Source organism: Sciurus vulgaris (assembly GCF_902686455.1).
Source record: "Sciurus vulgaris genome assembly, chromosome: 9".
Taxonomy (NCBI): domain Eukaryota; kingdom Metazoa; phylum Chordata; class Mammalia; order Rodentia; family Sciuridae; genus Sciurus; species Sciurus vulgaris.
The window spans coordinates 93,633,198-93,655,389 of NC_136469.1; the positions used below are offsets into that span (position 1 = coordinate 93,633,198).

Sequence of the window (22,192 nt, forward strand, 5' to 3'; positions counted from 1 at the left end):
CATATATTTTGTCTTTTAATTCATTTACTCTGACCAAAAGGGGAAGGTAAAACTAGGAGACTTAGTACATTTCCAGTCCAGACAGTGTTGGTCTTCTGATGTCAACTGCTTCAAATTCTTGGGGCCCATAATCATTAACATATTCCTTACTAGGAATTGGGCCTACAAATCCTAACTCCAGTAAAGCTGATTTCTTAGAGAATCCAGCAACACTAGGTGTATACTCTCTTCTTTGCTCTGCTTTTTTCCACAGTTTTCCTAATCAGTAAGTATATTTATCAAGACAGTATGTTAAATAACATAGAAAATGAGGAGTAGTTACTTACTTGATCAGTTAAGAATTTAAAAAAACAAAACGATCTAATCCGTGTATTTTTCTTGTTCTTTAAAAACAAAAAAAAAGAAAAAACCTAATATACAAAAAAATGATTAACAGCAAAGGAAAAAAGGATTATCAACAAAAATCAAGGACAAGTTCTCAAAACATCTGATGGTAATTTTTCACACAATCTCCATGTAAATATTAATTTTTTATGAAGCCCATATAATACTGATAAAATAATAAAATGTTATACCTAGAATTATTGTCATTGTGATAGAAACTAAGAATGCAAAAATACATTCATAGCTCTTGTAAATGTTAGGAAAAAATTTAAATGAACTTAAATAAAGCAAATGCTCAAACTACCGTGTATAAAAGATTTGTTGTGATAGTTTACATCAAATTTGTTTTCATAGTTGGTTTAGAAAAGAGAAGAGTTAAAACAAAGTTTTTCAGAATCACATGCTTTGGTGAAACTTTACTTTATGATGGCTTAATTTTAATTAGTTAAGGACTAATTGCCAATACATGCATAAGTGTATGAATGCAGAAAAGTGAAGAATTTAGAGATTTTGGAGTCATTGCATGTCCCATGAAATAACTTTCAACCTTAAATATCTTTGTCTTTTGTTCTCTGTGCCTATACCATGTTAATCAATGTACAGTTTTTGTATTTGAATAACTGTTGTGCAGTCATGACAAAAACTATACTATCATGTATAAATGCAGTGAGTTATTGTTGATGGGGAATTGTGAGCCCAAGGCAAGTTGCAAACTGAATTCAAAGATTTCACTTAAAGACAAAATCACAACCGCTTTTTAGATTCTTGTCAGGCCACTACTGTCAACTTTTGGTTATTCAGAAAATGAACAAAATCCAATGAATTCAAGTATTATATGAATTGTGCATAAGCTGAAGACATTCATGTTAGTACCAGTTAATAAAATTGAGCCTTACAATATTAAATGTTTTCAAAATCTACAGCCAAAATTTGTGCAGGTTAATTCAGTTAGATTTATTAAGTTATCAAGAAAGTCATTATGCTTAAGTTAGTATGTAAAATACGTATGTATAGGAGAATTCCTTATCTTTGGTGTTATACGTATTTAAGGAAAAACTTTAGCTCACCATGTATTACCTAATTAAACTATTAATAGGGCATAATTAAATCTCCTTTTGCTAAATATAAATGTACTTACCTTGTACAGTAGTTGTATAAATGATTATAAGGATTTTTTAAAATACACCAAAAAATGGTAAGTGTACAACTGTACAACAAAACCATACAAAAGCAAAAAGCATTGAAACTTAGAGAATATTCATTAATCTCTCTTCTCCCTTCTCCTATCAAGCCAGTTCTAAATTCTAATAATATAGCTAACAGGTGTGTAAAGCAGAAAGGAGAAGAATGAGCAAGGAAAGGAATCTTCCTCAAATGGATTAATTTTACCCTGAATAACCAAAAGTTGGCTTCAATATAAGCTAAACATCTCTTATAATAATTTATATTTTCCTCTACTAGTTTATTGTCATGATATGATAAACAGTGTATTTGCATTGTTTAATGTCATAAAAAAAGTTTGAAAAAATGCTGAAATGTAATACCAACAATGGAATTTCATTCTTTTTTGCAATTCTCCTAAAACCGATCATGTTTGCAGTAAAATACAAACTATTTTATACAACAATACTATTCTCAACATGTTTGTATTTATAAACCTATATAAAAATAGGGTTTATCATCATTGGAGTTGGCCATGGGTAATACTTAAGATTACACATGGTCATCATGAAATTAATAGAATGTTTAAAAGGAAGACACTCTAAAAATTACCTAGATATGATATCTTACATAGAAAAACAAAATGAGAAAAATAGTGTATCTTGCACCATTTCCAAATATTTCTTTCAAAAACCATTGTGTATGTGGCAGTAACTTCATCACTAAATGTAAAATATTTTATTTTTATCAAATTTCTCTCATTATTATGCTAATCTGACCATTAAATATATGCATTAGATGGTAAAATGGAAACTGTTGGAAGTAGTAAAATGTGTGAGACAAACCACTTAAAATACTTTAATAATTCATTTATCAATATTAGAATAAAGGTCTTTTAACTTTTGCTGTAGACAGTTTCTAATGGCATTTCAATTCTCAAATGCAGTATCATTAGAAAAATATTTAAAGGGGTTTTTAGAGAAACTAATTAGCTATTGAAAATAGGTTAATTTGAATAAATAATCTTATATTTCCTCAACTTTTCACTGAGAATCATATTAGATGGACATATATGTACATTTAATATCTCAAAATCATGCTATTTTTGTCCTTTACTCTGGTATATCTTAAAATTATAAGTCTGATTTAAAGAAAAACAATAGCATCCCATTAAAGACACATTATGTAAGGCAATATGTAAAATGCAGTGTGATATTTTTATAACTCCATTTCTCCTATGAGGAGAGGGAAATGAAAATGCAAAGGAGGGAAAAAGATGCAAAGTGAGGGGAGAGAATGATTTTTATTGGTCTGACCATCCATATGCACCTGAGAGCAACTTCAAACAATACATCAATCTTAAAATAAACTTTTATGCTTGGTTCACTGGGAAGATTAAAATGATTTTAACTTAAAATCTACATGTCTGAAAAAAAAAGCAAATTTTACTTCCCCATAAACACAATTTCCATACCCATATTTATTAATCAAATTCAATTCCTCAAAACACTTACTTTTCAGCATCATTACATGGAAAAATGTATAGTTGTGTGACCAAGTTATTTCCAGAGAAAGAAGTCATATTTATATCTAATATAACAAGTTAAAGCAGTGGATACAAATTAGAAATTTGATGTCATTTCAACCAATCAGGGGTTAGAATGTGAAACACATACACACAAACTCTTTTCAAATTAAAGTTTGTTATTGTTCATTCAATGTTCATGATATTTGAGCTGGAAAAGCATATGAATTATTTTTTTAGGTCAGTAAGAACTGTAAATGTTATTCTCAAAATATTCCTAATAATTAGTATAACAATTATGAATTGTACAATTTAAGGATATGCATATGTGCATTTAAATATATATTTAAACTTCCCAGATTGGATTCACAAATATAACTTAGGGCTTATAAAGTATATGATAGATTATGTATTTTAAAACATCAATTCTAGTTCTAATTAAATTTTCTTGTAGAACTTATTGATTTTTAGGTTAAGAAATTTAAAATTTGGGGCTTTTTCTCCTGACTTTGATCTGCACTGTGCTAGTGAACACCTATGAATAGCCACATCTGTACAATTTTTCATGAATCATGAAACATGAGGAAACATGAGAATATTATTTAACCCATAATGGAAACTGTCATGAAATATATATACCATAGTCTCATCAAAGAAACATGTGTTTGGTTTCCTTCATTAGATATCTCCTTTCTGATAGAATTTTCAATATTTCATGTTATATGTACAAATTTCTGATTTTACAAATGAATAAATTGTAGCATTTTAATTTGACAAGTTTTGTTCAAAATCATATTTTAAAATAATGATAAATTAAGAGTATGGATTTTGTGAATTAGGTTCCTGGTTTTAGTTCTATTTCTGCTACATTCTGACTGTGTTGTGTAGTCAAATGACTGAAAATCTTTAAGCCTATGTTAACTAATACATAAAGGGAATTTTTAAAAATAATCTATATCTTAGGGTTCAATATTTTACTGGCATAGAAGGAGATGTCTATTAAGTGTTACCTATTATATTTATGTTTAGTGATACAATTCTCAACCAGGGGAGATTTTGCCACTCAGGACATTTGGCAATGCCTGAAGGCATTTTGTTTACAACAAGGAAGGGCTAGTGGTGGTATAGTGCTTCTTGTCTCTAGTGGATGTATCTGGGGAGTCTGTTGAATACCCTGCAATGCACGGGATAGCCCCCAACAACACAGAATTGTCCAGGTCATAATGTTAACATGAGCAAAACTAAAAAAAGTCTATTAAGTTGAAAAGAGACAAGATTACACTCAAGTTTTTTTTTTTTTATTCTTAGTTTATCACTACCTATTTATAATCAATTTCATCACTATACTAACAATAGTGATTTTTGTTTCAAAGTGATATTTATTGACTCCTAAGTTTTGCTGATGATTCTCTTCCATGCCACATCTATCATTATTACCTAATATTGTGCTTTGGCATCTTGTAATTATAATAATAACTAAATTTAATATCACTTAACTCCATCAAAATATCAATAGCATTTTAAAAATTCTGGTGGGTGGGCTATTTGTCATTTTCTAAAACCTTTGTAGAAAATCAAGAAATCTTAAAGGGGAAAAGGAAGCGAAAGATATTATTTCAGTAAACAATTTTTGAAATATCAATATGGATAGACCAAAGGTATTCTTTAATTTTTTTCTCTAATAATTAAGAAAAATCTTTCAGTTTATCTGAAACTATTCACCTTTACCTATAAAAATCCTAATATTATTGTCTCCAATTCTATTACATTCTAAGAAAATCTTAAACGAATACATTTACTGAATGCAAAGATGTTTTACTATCAGCAAAATAATTTCAAAAAAGTAATTTTCTAACATGCCAGTTTTATCATTTATCATTTTAAATTATTAATGCTCATTTTTTCTATAATTCATGCATATTATTTTCCAACTATACCTGAATCATTACATTTGTCAAATACACACTTTATAGGAAAAGCATTCCTAAATTTTCTATGAAAAAACATTCAAAAATCATGGAACATGTCTTGAGCTTCATAATATGTCTACCTAGTTTAGAAATGTAAACATTTGTAATTTTCTTTAAATAACATGCTTGTGTTGAAAAACACATGAAAAGTATCTTGTTTGAAAGACTTTTTGATAACGTGTAATCGTCAGTGCTCTAAATTCTAGTAAAGTTTAGGTGTTATTTGATAAAAGAGAAAAAACTCTGGTATTTTGGGTCCAAAGCAAAAATTAATATAAAATATTGTTATAAGAGTGATGTATTGGTGATTATTCCCTAAGGATATGTGTTATATGATTATAGAATGATTCATTTAAATTGTTCAGTTCTGAACTACATAGTTGTAAAATTTTAAACAATATTCCATGCTTCCTTTATTCTGTGAAAAAAAATGTACATGTTGTAGGTTCACATTTTCAAAACTGCTCAATGAACTAGAATTTCAAGGTCAATACTTATTGGTAAGATATGTAAATGTGTTTGTTCACCACTCTGTGTCATTAAAATTATGCTGTTTACCAAGAGGGGCAAATATGTTTTGTATACTTCATTATCTGCAAACAGGTTTTTTGGGGTACAATTCCAGAAACTATCTTTGATAATTGGACCCTGAATATCTAAATTGGGAATGAAATTAACTAGTTACTGCAAGAGGTTTGCCCCTTTACCAGCGTGAAATGTTGAGGTGTGCTACTAATTGAATCAATACCTACATCCAATGTGTGCTTTCTTCATGCAGGGATTTGAGACGGCTTGGAGTGACTCTTGTTGGTCACCAGAAGAAGATCATGAACAGCCTTCAAGAAATGAAGGTGCAGCTGGTGAATGGAATGGTGCCATTGTAACTTCTGCTAATGTCACTTCTTCCAGTGAATGATTCTGCACTTTGTAAACAGCCCTGAGATTTATTTTAACAAAAAAGGGGGAAAAGGGAAAACAGTGATTTCTAAACCTTAAGAGATCAATGTCTCATCCATAGAATTTGTAATCAGTATTTTACTAAAATCTCCATATCTTCCTCTCAGTGTCTTCATTTTTCATGAAGCAACAATGACCTTCAGGAAATAAGAACATAAATATTATCTTGTGAAAAATCCTTGCCATTACTTCTAAAATAATTTTCCTATGAAATATACAAATACATAGCACCTTCATAGACTAAATTAAGGCAGCCCCTTTCAAAACTTCCAGGGATCTACTTGAAAGGAAAAGTCTTATAGCCATTTGTGGGCTAAGAAAAGCTGCAGTTTACTGAAGTTTACTTCAAGTCTTAATAGTCTACCTAAGTGTATTGAAGAGCAATATGATTAGATTATTTCTTAATACATATCTTCTTTTGTAATTTTAAAATGCTGTTTACATGGTGTTAAGTTATAGAAACTAGTTTATAAACACATTGCTTGATCAAGGAAAAGTACAATACAGGGTGTGTATTTATTTTTCTGTGTTATAAAGTTTACTTTTAGTTGCTCTTCTAGAGACTGTTAGGTAATAAATGTGTATATATTGTATATTTTGCAATATATCTGGGAACTGATTGAAGTTGGAATTGTGTGTGTATGCTTGAACATGTGTACATTATCATTCTGCTTGCATTTTTAATAGTGTCTCAATTTTAGCAACACCTAAGGACAAGTGTTCCAGAGTGTAATACAAATAAGAAAAATAGGGAAGCAGTAAAACAAAATTTAACACAAGCTGGTGTCTCTTTTTCCCTCATGTGTCCAAAAGCTACTAATCTCTTTATTCACTAACAGGAAATGTCTATAAGATTAAATCCCCTTTGGCTTTTTAAAAACACTTTGTGATATCTGTGACAATGCCGCTCTTCTCACCATTAATCTTGCACCCCTGTAAGAAATTTCACCTTTCTGAATCCCAGAAAATATCTTGTCAAGCAAAGTTGACACCAAAGGGCACATTTTCAGCAGGATGTAGAAGGATTTAACTGTGCTGGTTTCTGTTAATGTTGTTAAATCCAGGCACATAGCACTAAGCATCACCCTTAAGTGTTAATCCTTTGTAACCATTTCCATTGTGCCTCATTTCTAGACATTTTGATTCTAAGGAAGCAATGTAATGATGAAAAATACATATTTTTCCTTCAGAATTTTCTTTATGTCAAGTTTTATATGTTGATGGCTGTTTATTAATTTGGTAATTTCATTTTGTATTCAGTTACTTGACATTGAATTTATTTTGATGAATCAATCTCAAGTGTTATTTAATTGGACTTATTAGGGCATATGAGTCATATTCTCTGTATGTTCCACATAATGTACCTGGTGAAGAATGACAAATAAACCATGGTAAAAATTATATAGTTTATAGAAAACATACAAAACTTATCTCCTTAGTGAGATGAACAAAATTTTTGTATTATTGCACATTATTAAAATCAAAGAATGGCATGTGATCATTCAAGGAACGGAGTACTTGAATAAGATATCACTTACTCATGATTGTCAATGGCAGTAGGAAGAATGTCAAAGTAGCTTTGAAGTGGTGAAATCCATAGGACATGTACTTCTGTTAGATTAATTGTACTCTTTTTTTTTCTAAGCACCTGTTTTACTTGAATGTTGTTATACAAAAGAATAAATTTGTGGGGAATAACTTCTATCTTGCCCACCCTTTACTTCAGCCATAAAATAACTTTTTGTTAAAGCAAAAAAAAAAAAAAAAAAAAGAAAAGAAAAGAAAGAAAGCCAAAAGAATGACAGAAAAATGGAGGGAGAAAAAAGTCTAAATGCTTTTCACATGATGTTTTGAGTTCCACCTCTATAATAGAGAACCATGGTTCCGTACAAACTATGCTTTAAGTATCCTCTATTAGGTAGTGAAATTTCCTGAGAAAGTTGAGAAAATTAAAGTCACAAATAAATAGGCATTACCATTAATAAAGATGCATTTCTTCATTTCAAAAAAGAAAAATGTTGAATCTTAATCTTTTTGTACAAAGTAATTGGAGATTGTGTTGCAGTACATTGAATTTTGTACAAGTATCTGAATCTAAGTGATGAAGTATCAATTGAGAAACTTCAAAGTAGGAAAGGACTTAATGATTGAAAAAGAAAGTTGTCATATATTTTAGATGGTGGACAAGTGAATACTGTTTGAACAGAAAAATATTTTTAAATTGATTTCCAGCTTTATATTTTCAGAGTCAACTGGAATTTCAGTATGGTGTGTACTTAAGTGACTAGAAGTTACAATGTAGATTTCCACATTTTCACAAAGAAAGAATATATATTAATTTGGATGGAGTTTATTTTCCTCCTTTGCAATACTGGTGTTTTGGAAAATAATTCTAATTGAAAATTAAATAGCCCCATGCAGCTTTCATCCATATCCCTAGTTGGTTGAGAATTTTTTTTATATGTCAATATGATTTTAGAACAAATAAAGAGATTTTCAAATAAGATGTACTCTGCCCTTCAAAAGAGGAAAAGAATACTTTTCTAAAATATTTGTTCACCACTGGATATGTCACCAATTGGAAAGTGCCAATCTATTCTATAAATGTGAGAAATAGAATGAGGAGAACATGCAGCTTTTCTGAAATACAGTGAGGTTGTAACCCAGGGGAAGATTTGAAAAATCTCAATTGTATGACTTTTTATTCTATTGATTATTCACTTTGTAACCCATCAGAAAAAAAAGGATAGATTAGATAATTTTAGCATATACAATAGATTTGCCAAATAATATATGATTTTATTATAACATCAATAGCAATATCTTTATTAAGATTAGGACATAATCTTTCTCAGTGTTGGACTTTGAAAAGCTGACACCTGTTTACTGACACCTGTTGAAGTCACTCAATTACTACTTTTATCAAACATAATTTGTTTTTAATCTTGCCATTTGCTCACATGTAATATGACAAATAATCATTTGCTCTTTTTGAAATGTATTCATTGTACGTAAAAATGTACACTCATTGTTCCATTTTAAAAAAAAGTTAATGTGCATGACTTTTTATTTTATGTATTTTATTCACCAAGTCAGTGTTCTAAAGTTTTAGGATCACTGTAAAACTTATATCCCAGATTAGGAGTGTAACTTAGTAGTAGAGTTCTTTGCATAGCATGTGCGAGGTCAAGGGTTTGATTCCCAATACTGAAAAAAAAGTCATACCCCCCCCCAATATTTATCAAATCTAAGTATGATCAGCATCATTTTAGAGTTGCCTAAACAACATGGAACATTCTTAACTCTGTATTTAAAAGAGTTTTAATTAGTGTGCAATAGTGAAGGCACCATCTCACATCTCAAGTTTAAAATAGACCATTAACACCAGTTGAGCACTAATGCATGTCCTGCATTTAATTTCTATGTGAAAGTGAAGGATTTTTAAACACAGTACTTTCTCCCACTTGAAGTGGGTTCTCAGAAGCACAAGCATAGATACTTACCTTTGGAAAATTTTGTGGCTGTAATGGATAACAAACACTATTGAGTCAGGTGTTAGAAAATTTACCAGATGTATAATGTTGCATAGTAAAATAAGATCCTTTTCTCATTTTCTTTGTTCTAAAAATAAGAAACAAGAAGAAAGCTAATTGTGATAGTAAACTGTCTTTGTTTATGTCCCTCCAGATGTTTAACCTCAAAGTAAATAAAAAGTAGGTATAATATGTTGGTGATGACAGCGACGACGACGATGATGAATAAACAGAATCAAAATACTAGCTTTATTTGAAATTGAATAACTAGAATAAGTCATCATTATTTTCAACTCTAACACAGCTGGTTGCATTGAATATTTTTTTCTCTATTATGCTGTTAATTACATAGTAATGTATCAAAAAATAGATAAAGAAATTATTTCATTTCTTGTTCATTTATGAAAGTCTTTTCACATATAAATGACTGAACTTTCTTGTTCAGAATGACCATGTAATTATTGCTTAGAAGACACCAATTCATTTTGTAAAAAAATCTGTTTCAAATAATCAGAATCAAATGTTGCTTTTTCTTCTAAATGTTAATGGAAATAATTGAAGGTCGCCAAAATATGTCATGTTATTCCTGCTGGGGGCTTTATTATCTGAAATTTGAGTGGTCATTTGTGAATCTTTAGACTGCTGTAGTTTTTATAATTATGTAAAAGTGTGTGAATTACACTTATAATAGTCTGAGAATAAACTTAGACTCAGTCATTTGTTGATATGTTTATCAGAATATCTTAGTTTCAGGCAGGTGAGAGCAGCTGCATAGCATATTTTATCCTATGATAGGCATCAAGATATCTGAAGTCCCTGTCTCAGAGTTAATTCAAAGAAGGATTAGCATTTCTGTATTTCTTTTCCCATTTAAGGCTCTATGTGCTTTTGGTTTGTGTACATGTTTTTGTAGTGTAAGATATGAAATTTTATATTTTTTCAGAAAATAAAAAACCCTTTGAATACAGTTAAATCTGACTGTCATGCTTGATCCTCTTCCAACACTTTAAATTTATAATCTTTATATAATGATTTCAGTGAGTTCTAATAAAATTGTTTGAATTTCCTATGCTACATATTTAAAAGTCGATCAGGATCCATTTTTTACAAAGAGATATTCATGAATGTTTGCATTGGATGATTTTTGGAAGTAGAAATTGAGATTATAGGACATGAACTTTCTATGTCAAATCCTAATTAAAAGTCATTTCTGACAGTATAGTACAGTATAGTACAGTATAGTAAAAAATTTCCCAAGACCTGACTACTCTTCAAGGGTAGAATGAAACAAACCCACATTTATTTGATACCAAAGCCCTAAAAATCGTTACACATTGCTCATTGTTCAGACTCCACATTGTTAATCATACTATTGAGACAACAGAATAATTTATGTCACTTTCTTAATATATGACACAAGAACTGAGAGGTATTGAGAAAAAAATTAATTGCACATTTTCATGAAGCAAAGTCTAAATCTTGGGGTGGCAACCAGAATCTGACTGATCACTGTCTAATATGTTTAGTTTTGGGAATAAGTTAGGCTTAGGTAATCAAAAACAATTTATCTGATTTGCTATTCTGTCACTGAGTAGCAACCCAATCTAATTTAAGATATTTTTTCTAGTATAGCTCATGTATTTTGTAACTATTATAAAACATTGCATAGTCTTGCAATTTTCTACAAGTTCAGGAAATTGCAAAAGAATATGTTATTATTTCTAGCTATAATATCTGAACTTCACTTACAGAACTTTGAAGTGTCTGGGCAATTTGCTACCTAGTTGTTGCCAAACCCAAAGTAAAATAAATAAGTTGATATTTATGAAAATTCACAACAGGCATTCAAATCAGTCAGAGTTGTATATAAAATATTAAGTGTAATTTTATACTATTAGGTTAAAATTAATAAATTATACAAAGCTGTCAGAAATGCTGAAATATAGATTTATTTCACAGCAAGAGTTATTTGCTCTTTGGTCTTCCCCTAATTTCTTAAAAAGCTGTTTATGAAAAATATCAAATTTACTGTGATTATAATCAATTTGAAGTTTCTATGTACTTCAAGTTACAGAAAGTAAAAATTAATTAAGAATCACATGCAATTTTATGATATTGGATTTCTAAACAAAAATAAAATTTTTATTAGCTTTTTATTATTTTATTATAATAAAACTCAAAGCCAAATCCCAAGTAAAAGATGATGCCCTAAAATAAGTGATGAAGATATTTTAAATTAATGATTTTTATATATGTGACAAGCAAGATGTTTTAACAAGAGTTTCATGTTTAGCTTAGTCCTAATGCTTTTCTCAGTTTTCTGACAGAAATATAGCTGTGTTTTTGAAATATGGTGGTGTATTATACTCTAACTTTACTTAAAAATTATTCAGTCTTTTTGGGTGCTCTTTATTTGAATTTAAAAAATACATTATAACCAGATGTGGTGGTGCATGCCTATAATCCCAGTGACTATGGAAACTGACTCAGGAAGATTGCAAGTTCATAGCCAGACTCAGCAACTTAGTGAAACCCTCATCAATTTAGCAAGACCCAGTCTCAAAATTAAAAAAAAAAAAAAAAAATTAAAAGGGCTGGGGATGTGGCTTAGTGGTTAAGCAATCCTAAATGCAATCCCCAGTATCAAAGAAAAAGAAGAGTACCAACTTAGAAAAAAAGAGTCGCAACTCTGAAAAACATATTAGAGGCAATTTTTGTGTTTTTGCTTGCTTAAAAATTCCTGTTGGATCCCTCACACTGAACTGATGGCTTACCTCGCTATAGAAACTTAAGTTTTCTCCTTCACAACTTTGAGGATATTGCTTTGTTTGTTATCCACTGTCTCCTGGCACTCTAATACTCCTTTCTACTTCAGTGATCTTTTTTCTTTTACTGGAAACTTACGGAATTTTGCCTCTAACACCTACCCCACTATCTTGTTTTACCTGCTACTTACTTGATGAACCCTCGATTTAAAGATAAAAATCCACAATTCAGGGAAATTTTCTATTTTTCTTTTATTATCTTCTTCTACAGCTCTTTTCTTTCCATTAGGAGCTTCTAATATCTAGATGTTGAATCTTCTAAATTTGTATCTTCCATATCTTTATCTCCAAACTTTTTCCTGTAACCTTAACCTTAACTGAAAGTTACTATCTACTTTCAGATAGTAAGATATTACCATCCTAAGGGACATTTTCTTTACTGGAAGAGCACATAATTTCTACCTCTTGCTATATTTGCTGAAATACAATTTCTTCTTGGCTGTACTTATGTCTCTTTCAGATTATAAGCTTGTACTTTGTTGTTCTTTTTGCCCCATTTTTTTTTGTACAAGACAGAAAGAAAATACTTCGTTGAATTAATGGGGAAAGGTAAAGCAGAGAAAAATATGCTATTACCTATTGTTCCTCTGTTGTTGAGCTTGTTGAGAAGATTCCAGTTTCCAAATGCTCTTTAAGAAAAAAATCTAATAAATGCAAATTTTCTATATGCAGCAAAAACTAATACCAATAATAGTTTTGCTTGTGAGCATACTTTGTTAGTCTGTATAGAGTGAGCAGTAGTCTATGTAAAACAAAACAAAAAAACTTGTAATGTTTGTTCATTGTTTTATTAGGACAGATGCAAAACTATTTTATTTATTTCATTTTAAGTGGCATGGACTTAGAAGTAATTTCCTTTTTTTTTGGCTAGAGTTTCTCTTTAAAAATTTTACAGACTTGACAGGTGCGGTGGCACACACCTGTAATCCCAGAGGCTCAGGAGTCTGAGGCAGGAGAATCCTAAATTCAAAGCTAACCTCAGCAAAAGTGAGGCACTAAGCAACTCAGTGAGACCCTGTCTCTAAATAAAATACAAAATAGGGCTGGGGATGTGGCCCAGTGGCCAAGTACCCTTGAGTTCAATCCCTGGCACCCCCACCCCAACAAAAATTTTTACAGACGTTCACAAGAGAATAGGGAACTTCCAAATAAGTGGACACATAAAGCTTATGCGGAAGGCTAGAGTTCCACCATAATATCCATTAGTCCTCTCTTAGACTCCAGAAAAAAATAAATGAGAAATCTGATTCCAGTTAAGAAGAAATTTAAGATAAAACCCCTGTCACTGTTTCAAAGGAAATTGACACATTTAGATGCCCCCCCACCCCAGATATTCTAAACTTCCACTGTAAGACCAAGATTTGGTGGATATTGCAGAATACACATGAGTAAAATACATTTATACTTTAACTTATTGAATTTAATTATTTGGTTCTTGAATTATGTGGCAGGAATAAATTAGGATAAATTAGGATATTCTGGGCCTCTGGATATTCTTATCACCATGAAGCAAATGATGCCCAAATGGTATTATACAGTAGATAACCTATACAATATAATGTTGTGAAATTGCCAAGAACATAAACAGAAATCATTTATTATTTTTTCAATACTAGAGATGAAATGATTTTTTTTTGACAAGAAAGTCTAATGGGCTTGGCAAAGACAAAAATCTATATATAAATGAATTTATCAAGCATTACATGAAAGAAGTTTATTATTCTTTAAATAATAAAAAAAGATTTTAGATGGCTAGAAACCTATTATCTCAACACTGATTATTTCTATATGTTACTTGAAAGAGTTCTAGAGTACTTCTTTATATTTCTTCAAGGATTTTCTGATTTGATTCTCAAAGGGATTCTGTTAATCAGAACAGGAGTTCTTGTCTTTTGTAGATCAAGAAACTAAAATTCAATGGTATTGACAATGAAAATCATGGATCCAGTCATCTGACAGTCTTGAAAAATTCCAACACTTAAAAAAGTCTTCCTTTAATCTAGTGAGTAAGGTTAACGGTAAATAACAACACAAATATTTGTTAAATGCCCACATCTTTCCAATTCAGAATTGATTTCTCTCACATACATTTTCATCTCATTCTCACAACATTACTTTTACTGATATATTAAATCTGGTTTTCTGTTCAACAAAGGTAGAAATGGAGACACTTCTGAGACAAAGTGACTATCCTCAGATCACATAGTTCATGAATATATCTCATCTTTCCAAATTAACACTTCTTCCTTTGAGTTCCAGATGATGTCCTCCTTCCTGATTTATAAATTCTTTCATCAATTGTACCTGTCTGAGAATATCTTCAGCCATCAGTCTCCATGGCTCCCTCTATTTATCTTTTGTATCTCCTGGAGAAGTAAAGCTTCATGGCTTTTGGTTCCTTTGATCCAGTTTGTCATATGCTACTCTGTCCATTCTGGTTGGTGTGGGAACTCAGGCAAGACATTCAACCACTCTGCACTCAGGTACTTTGTCTCCTAAATGCCAAAATAACTATCTGTTATAAGAAACTAAGAACATACACATAGGACATGTGAATATAGTATTGGGGCAAATTAATTATCTAGTAAATGTTATTTATTTTTACTCTCTACATTTCTTTAGTGTCAAAAATTATTAAAGAGTTAGCTTCACTTTTCATCTTTTTAATCACTTATTTAGCTGCATCTTTCCTCTCAGTTTAACTTAACATCATAGATAATTTCAAACAAAATTTAATAAAAGTTTAGCAAATTCCTTAATATATGTAATCTAGTTGTCAAGTCCTTTGTGTTAACAACAAAATATTGAATGATGGGTGATTGATAAGCACTGGATAATTTATAAAAAAAATAGAACTTTACTTGGCTCATAGTTGTGGAGGCTGAAATATCAAGAGGACCCATGTGCTGAGGGTCTTCCTGCTGTGTCTTAACACAATGGAAGCAAAAGGGCAAAGAACACTTGTACAATAAAGGGGAATAGAGTCAGAACACAACCTTAATTAGGAAACTATAACTGTGATAACTAATTCTTTCCTAAGATAATTAATCAATTTGGGAGGGCAGAGCCCTCATACCCTCATAACCTCTTAAAGGCCCACATCACAACACTGCTGTGTTAGGGATTAAGTTTCTAACACAGGGACCTTGGCCAAACTTGTTTTGTATACCACTCTATCTCACTCCTTCCTTTTCTAGATAAAAGAAACAAGCCTTATATCTTTACTTTAAATAAATAATGTCCATCTATAAAAGAGAGGGGTTATTTTAAAAATATAATTATAGTTTTGTTATACTATAAAAAATGTCACAATCTTTATAAGTATCTCCAATTAGTAGTCACCTGCTTTTTCACATTTTTTTTTCCTTTTGAATCAGTATCCAAATAAAGACTTAATTTAGTCTCCCTTCCTGGTGATTTTCTTTCTTTCTCATCCCCTTTTTTCTCCCTGTGCAACTTAGTTTTTAAAGATATCAAATATTTTGTGGAGTAAATAATTATGTTGTTCTTGAGCACATGTCAAATTCTGATTATTGCTGCTAAATTAGAAAATTGATTCAGAGACTGAATTTAGGTTTGAATTATTTTAAAGAGTACTTCATACATACTTTTGTATACTTCCATCAGGATACAAAAGTATCTAATACAAAAGTCTCTAATATGAATCCCTCTAATATTGTCTGTCATTGACAAGTCATCATCCATTAAAAATTTCAAAATAATGATTTTTCATCATTCCTTCTTCATTTAATTGTCACACTACTTTTATAAAATTTAATTTGTTTATCAACTGTTTAGTTACATGATAATAGAGTTTACTTAAAAAACAGAAGTGTCTACAGACAGTCTATTTTCTATCATTATTAAAAGTAGTCAAATGCTCATTTTTTTTCTTTTATCTGTAGCTCTTTGGTTTATTCCCTCAATTCTTCTGCTCTCATTTTGACTAATCTCTTAACATAATTAAGTAGATTCTTTAGACTTTATATCCACTTTAATTATCCCTGCCCCCATTTTCTGATTTGCCTAGTTTTCTGGCCCTTTATTGTTGTCCTTGCCACTATCTTTTACTTTTCTGCCTTCCTTTTAAATGCGTATATTGTAAGGATATATGCTCTCATACTCAATTTCTGGTGCTGGTCTTTTACTTTTTTAATAAAATGTTGTTCCATGTGTATCACTTCTTACTGAACATCTCTGTTTATCTGTACTCTAGGCATTTTGAATCGGAGTACTCAGAACTGTCCTCCTTATCTTGGAAACAATGCATATCTGCTCCCCTATTTCTTAGTCCATAAAATTAATACTAATAATACAGTTAACCAAGATAGATATCCAAAATTATATATTAAATTATCTTTGCCTTCACCTCTGTTAAAGCTTATTATAAAATTTCACTAATTTCACATTGAATACCTTTATTGATACATTACTGACAAATGTTCGAAAGTAAGAAAAAGTCAAAAGTAGCGCTGAATAGGAAAGATGACATAAAAAATTAAAATTATTGTCTGGAACCAAAGAAACATGCTTGTTGAATAATACTTTATTTTATGCATTTCTAAAGTGGGAATTTAATAAAAATATGAGAATGTTGGGAAATCAATATACACATTAAGCAGCATATTTTATCCAGAAAATTTTTAAAGAAGTATAACTTTTTATCGTGAAAGTAAAAATTAGAAAGCATGTGGTTGACTGATCCTTTGTTCAAATAAATACATATGCCCCATAGAGAAGAGCTCTGAGCCATGTCAGCAAATAAATTGCATTGAATTATGCTGAGAATTTTTTTTTACAAACATAAAATTTTAGTCACAGTCATTTTATAGCTTAAGACCTGAAGGGTTTCCACTCTGATATGAGGATAGAGGAAAGCGATTCATTACATGCTCTGCAGAGTGGTGACAGGACCAACCATGTCAGGTAAGGAGGGCAGATCAAAGAACAACAAATAATTCAGCTTCAATTATCCTTCTATCTTCTATAAATAAATGCAATGCAATTATGATAAATATTAATCTCAAGGAAAATGTATTCAAAATAGAATGCCCATGTTTTCTTTAGGACAAGTGGGTTGGAAACTCCTTAGTCTTTTCTCAGTTACTGCTAAGAGAAAGGTGAGGAATTATGTTCTAATTTTGCAGTGAAACCTGGTCTTTATCAGGATTTGCTGAATATCCCTCATGATTAATCATGAACTTCCCCTTGATGGCCTGTCAGAACTCTTGGTACTGATTTTCCATAATGTAAAAGAAAGTTTCCTGAAAGGTACAGTATCTTGCTCTTTAGAAGAAGATTAAAAAAAAAAAAATGCTTCCTGTTCTTTAAAAGAGTAGTCCCAAGGTCAAAGTCAAATCTGTTTTGAAACTCTGCCCATTTCATACACACTTAGAGCTTCACAAAACATCCTGAAAATACAAAGGCTTAACTAAATTTAGTTTAATGATTCCACAAATGTTTGAGCATAGGACCCTATTAGCTAGTAGCAATTATTACTACAGCCACAAGGTTGGTTCTGAGTGCAGTGCCATCCATGTGAGCACTTCTCTAGAAAACTCTAAGGTTGCTTTATTTTCCCAACCAGTGTCATTCAGGGAAATACTGGTAAAAACAAGCTTACTCCTAGTTGTGTTCATGTCAGTGAAATACAACTGTATAATGATTCATTCCTTCTTATTCCTGATTTTAATGAGGACCTGTGTAACAGCACAACTATGGGAATATGGATGGGTTGGGTGGGCCCTAAAACTATAAATATTAATTACTCAAATTTACCCTCTTTGGAACATGTATTTTATGAATTTCTGATATCTAGAATATGGCCTTAAAAGGATATCTTACTGAATGAAATGTTAAAAAAAACAATTGAACTATGAACTTGGGCTCAATAGTAAAGTAAATCTATAATTTGATATGAATTTTATAAACAAATACAAACATGTTAAGTCAATAGACTTTAGGAAAGCAAGAAGAGGATAACAAAGTTTGAGGGAAAAAAATGTGTAACAAGCAGCTGTGGATAGAATAAGTACCTGAGTAGAAATGTACATAAACATGTAAACATATGCAGTTATACACACTTATGTACACATGTTTTGTTAGACTTCAAGGATATTATGTGTTATGTGAAAAAAGGAGCTTTAAAAATAGGACCATAACTCTATAGGACTCAGAGAAGCAGGCAATAATGAAATTAAGAAAAAAAAAAAAAAACATGACAATTTTAAATAGATATTTATAGAGAAATGATCCAGAACCAAAATCTTAAAGTAGATACTATTAATCTATTTAGTGTTATTTAACATCCAGAGATGATAGCCTTAGGGAACTGGGAATCCCTGCAGTATTTCAAAAATTGTTTACACATATTTTGGAAGAAAAGGAATCAATAAATTCCCATGGGACCATTAGAAAACAAAATGTTAAAAATCATTGACTTAAAGTACTCTGTGGAAAGCCAGTGACTTCTTATACCACTAAGAAAAGCGTTTGCAATAGAACTCTTCTACTATTTCAACTTTTTTTCCCCCACAGTTTAATCTAAGTCATACATAATCATGCTAAAATATTATTCTTGAAAGATAAATTACATTGTAACTCTTGTCCAATAAAGATTATGATGATGATAATTAGTAATAATAAATTGGCATCTAGACATAATCTGATTTCTACTTTTTATCAACCAAATATAAAAGGGTTAAACATTAAACAGTCTATTATGTAGCTAAGACAATAATATCATAGTAAACAACTTTAAGAAATATTAAGAAGTCTCTAACTCTTAGACAATATGCATGTCAGAATTTAATGATGTAAAATCTACATGGCCTCAAGGCTTATCCCCAGGTGTCACTATATACCTTTTTTACTTCAGTGACTGTAATTAATAAGACTTTTACCTTAAATAAAATTCCTATCACTAATTTTGATATTTTCACTCATCAGAACAGTTTTAATGATTTATATGGATTTCCAGCACCCATTTTTTCATCTTCTCATTTCTTTAAGCACCCATTGTGCTAGATGTTCAATATGCAGACCATGTGCTCTGGAGTCCTAAGAATATGGTTCAAATTCCAGTTCTGTCACTTACTAGCTATGTGACTCATGGTAGGTCAGTACACATCTCCATGCCTCAACTTCATCATTAGCAATCATCTGCAATATGAACAATATGAAGTTACTCTAAGAATGTTATTTAGGACATAATCTCTGTGTTATTGTCATTGGACCTTTAAGCTACTTTATAACTTAGAACCATTGCTGTTTCCTTTATTGAAGAATGCTCTACCCCAGATTATAATATGGTTTGTATTTCCTCTCCGTACAGCCTCTGATTAAAGATGTATGTCTTGGTTATCAATCTTTGAGGCAAAGTAACTCCACATAATAGTAATACAATGTGACCTAATGAATATTAGGCTTTCTGCAATCAGATTTCAAAATCTTCCCTTAATAAAGAAGAGCAAATAAATGACAGAGTAATGAAAATGGATATTCTCCCATTACTTTTCCAAAAAGGCAGAATTGTTGTTGGATACTTTTCCAAAACTATAATGTAAATGGAGGGAGAAGAAGCAAATACAATTCTTCCCACTTACTGTTGTTGAGGTTATTATTATGGGATTTTCCAGGAAGAAATCTCTATCCTCAATAAAGCTACAATCTAGCAGGGTGAGGTATACAGTAAATAATTAAACACAGTAAAGTAGGAGGATTTCAGAGCAAATAAGATGGAATGAGCAAAGAAAGTCTTCTTTGTGGAGATTACATTCTAGAGGTATAATGTTCTATATGGGAGTCCTTTTGCTATGTGTTTGTGTTTAACTTAAAGTTAAACAATTAGAATCAAATAACTTTAAAGTTCAATTCTTCTCTCTCACCAATCACATTCCAAGTGCTCAGTAATCACTTGTATCTATAACTATTCTTTTGTGCATCACTAATGCAGAATATACCAGAATGGCAGACATTTCTACTAGACAGCACTCATCTAGAGGACAGATTGCCTTACATGGTACTCTATGTGGGGGAGGTCTTAGAGCAAGAATAGAGACAAGAAAACCAACAGGATAGACATACAGTAAGTGGGGTAGATGAAAATTGATCAAGCCCAGAAAATAGTGGGATATGAGTTTGTGGTAAGTAATAGAGAGGAGAGTTCTATTTTAAAAACTGAAGATGTCTAACATTAGCATCCAGGGAATATGTGAATGAGTTAATGACATTTGGTCAGGAGAAAAGAAAGATGAGTTCAAAATTTCTGACTTGGGTGTCTTAAGAAGCCACTTACAGTGGTTAGAAAATAAAAGAGGTTGTCTTGTGAAAGGTGAGCTTCAGCAAACCTAGCCTGATTCTTTTCATGCTTAGTTTTTTGGGCAAAGACAAAAACCAAGCCTCACATCTTGTCTGAAGGCTGATAGATATCATCTGTTTCCAGTGACTCTTCAATCAGACATACCCTGCCCATCCTAATAAACCTCAGAATGCAGCTCAAAGTAGTTGCAATCTATATCTGGAAAAGAAACATTTCTCTCAAAAAGAGCAACAAAATTTTCATTGGCAAAACTCTGGCTCAAAAGGCAAGGACATCAATCTGCATTATCTAAAAAACACTGAGCTTGGAAGTACAAAACTGTTACTACCTCGAAGATTTCATCTCAAATATTTGTTTTTTTATTTGTTGAATACATCTGAAATTAAAGGAATAATTCTTCTTACTTTTACAATGTACTAGAATAAAACAGAAAAAAAAATCTCAAAAAGCAAAGGAGAACGGAAATTTAAGATCTCTACATTTTAGGAGACAGAAAATGGTTTCCAGCACGGAAGCAATTTCCTGCGCCCCCTCCCCTAGAAGTCTTATCAAAGTTGTGGGAGTTTCATTCATGACTCTACAGTTAACATAATCAAATCACTGAGAATTCTTGTTAAAGCACTGGAGAATGATTGAAGGATATAGGACAAAATAAGAAGTACTGTAGGCACTAACCAATCATTTTCCCCCACCCACATCTTAATTAGTATTCCCTGAAATCAGTGTATGATGTAAGAGATTTATTTAGGAGGTAACATCAGAAATCACAAGAAAGGAAAGAGAAAGGAAAAAAAAAAAAAAAAAAAAAGCATGGCAATTCTCTGAAAACCAAGAATTCTGTTTTACCAGGATCTCTGAGAGGTTTTAAGGGTAACTTTCAGAAATGAGAATCATTAGGTAGAAAGACTGTACATTTGTCCACCAGTTTCCAGCCCACATTGATTGAAAATTGTCCTCAGCAGCTTATTAACACACTTTCATGCTGTTCTTGAACAGACTTTGCATGTCCTGAAAGAGAAAAGTAAAGATATTTATCAATGAAGGTGTGTTCTTAGCGTAAGTCAGACCTATGCACCATGGCTATACATAAACCCAGAGTTGGGTCAAAGGAGTGTGACCTAGGACTCCACAAATGCTCGTTGCAGTCCTATTCTTGTGCTACTGAAATCCTCTCTGGCTTTATATTAAGTCCATCTTTCCAGACAAAGGCAGCCTCATTGGCCTGTGACCTGTGTAGTTTTATAAAATCCATACTCAGTAGGGCTTGATGCTTGGGTTTTAATGCTCAGCAGTTGCCATTTTGAAATTTTAAAACATTTTATGTCTAAATTTTTATTTTGTAAGTGAGAGCTGATATAATGATGAAACATGTGTCAGTTGGGGTACCAGAGAGGAGGAGGGTGTTGGGAGTCTTGACTCTTACACACTTCCACCTTTCTAGACTGTTCCCTGTGTACTAGCACTGAAGGTGCCTGGTTCCCTGGAACCATGCGGCCTATAGACCAGTGCTGCCAGCT

At 31.3% G+C, this 22,192-nt stretch overlaps 1 protein-coding gene across 9 annotated transcripts in view; it reads left to right on the forward strand.

Annotated features, from left to right (window-relative positions):
- The window catches only part of EPHA5 (EPH receptor A5), a 337,472-nt gene extending 326,878 nt beyond the window's left edge, over positions 1–10,594 (forward strand). For all 9 annotated transcript variants that reach the window (XM_079152970.1, XM_079152972.1, XM_079152971.1 and 6 more), the window contains one exon: positions 5,819–10,594. In XM_079152970.1, coding sequence (XP_079009096.1) covers positions 5,819–5,924 — 106 coding nt within the window. In that variant the 3' untranslated portion in view covers positions 5,925–10,594. The remainder of the gene's footprint in view (positions 1–5,818) is intronic.
- Positions 10,595–22,192: the final 11,598 nt, after the last annotated feature.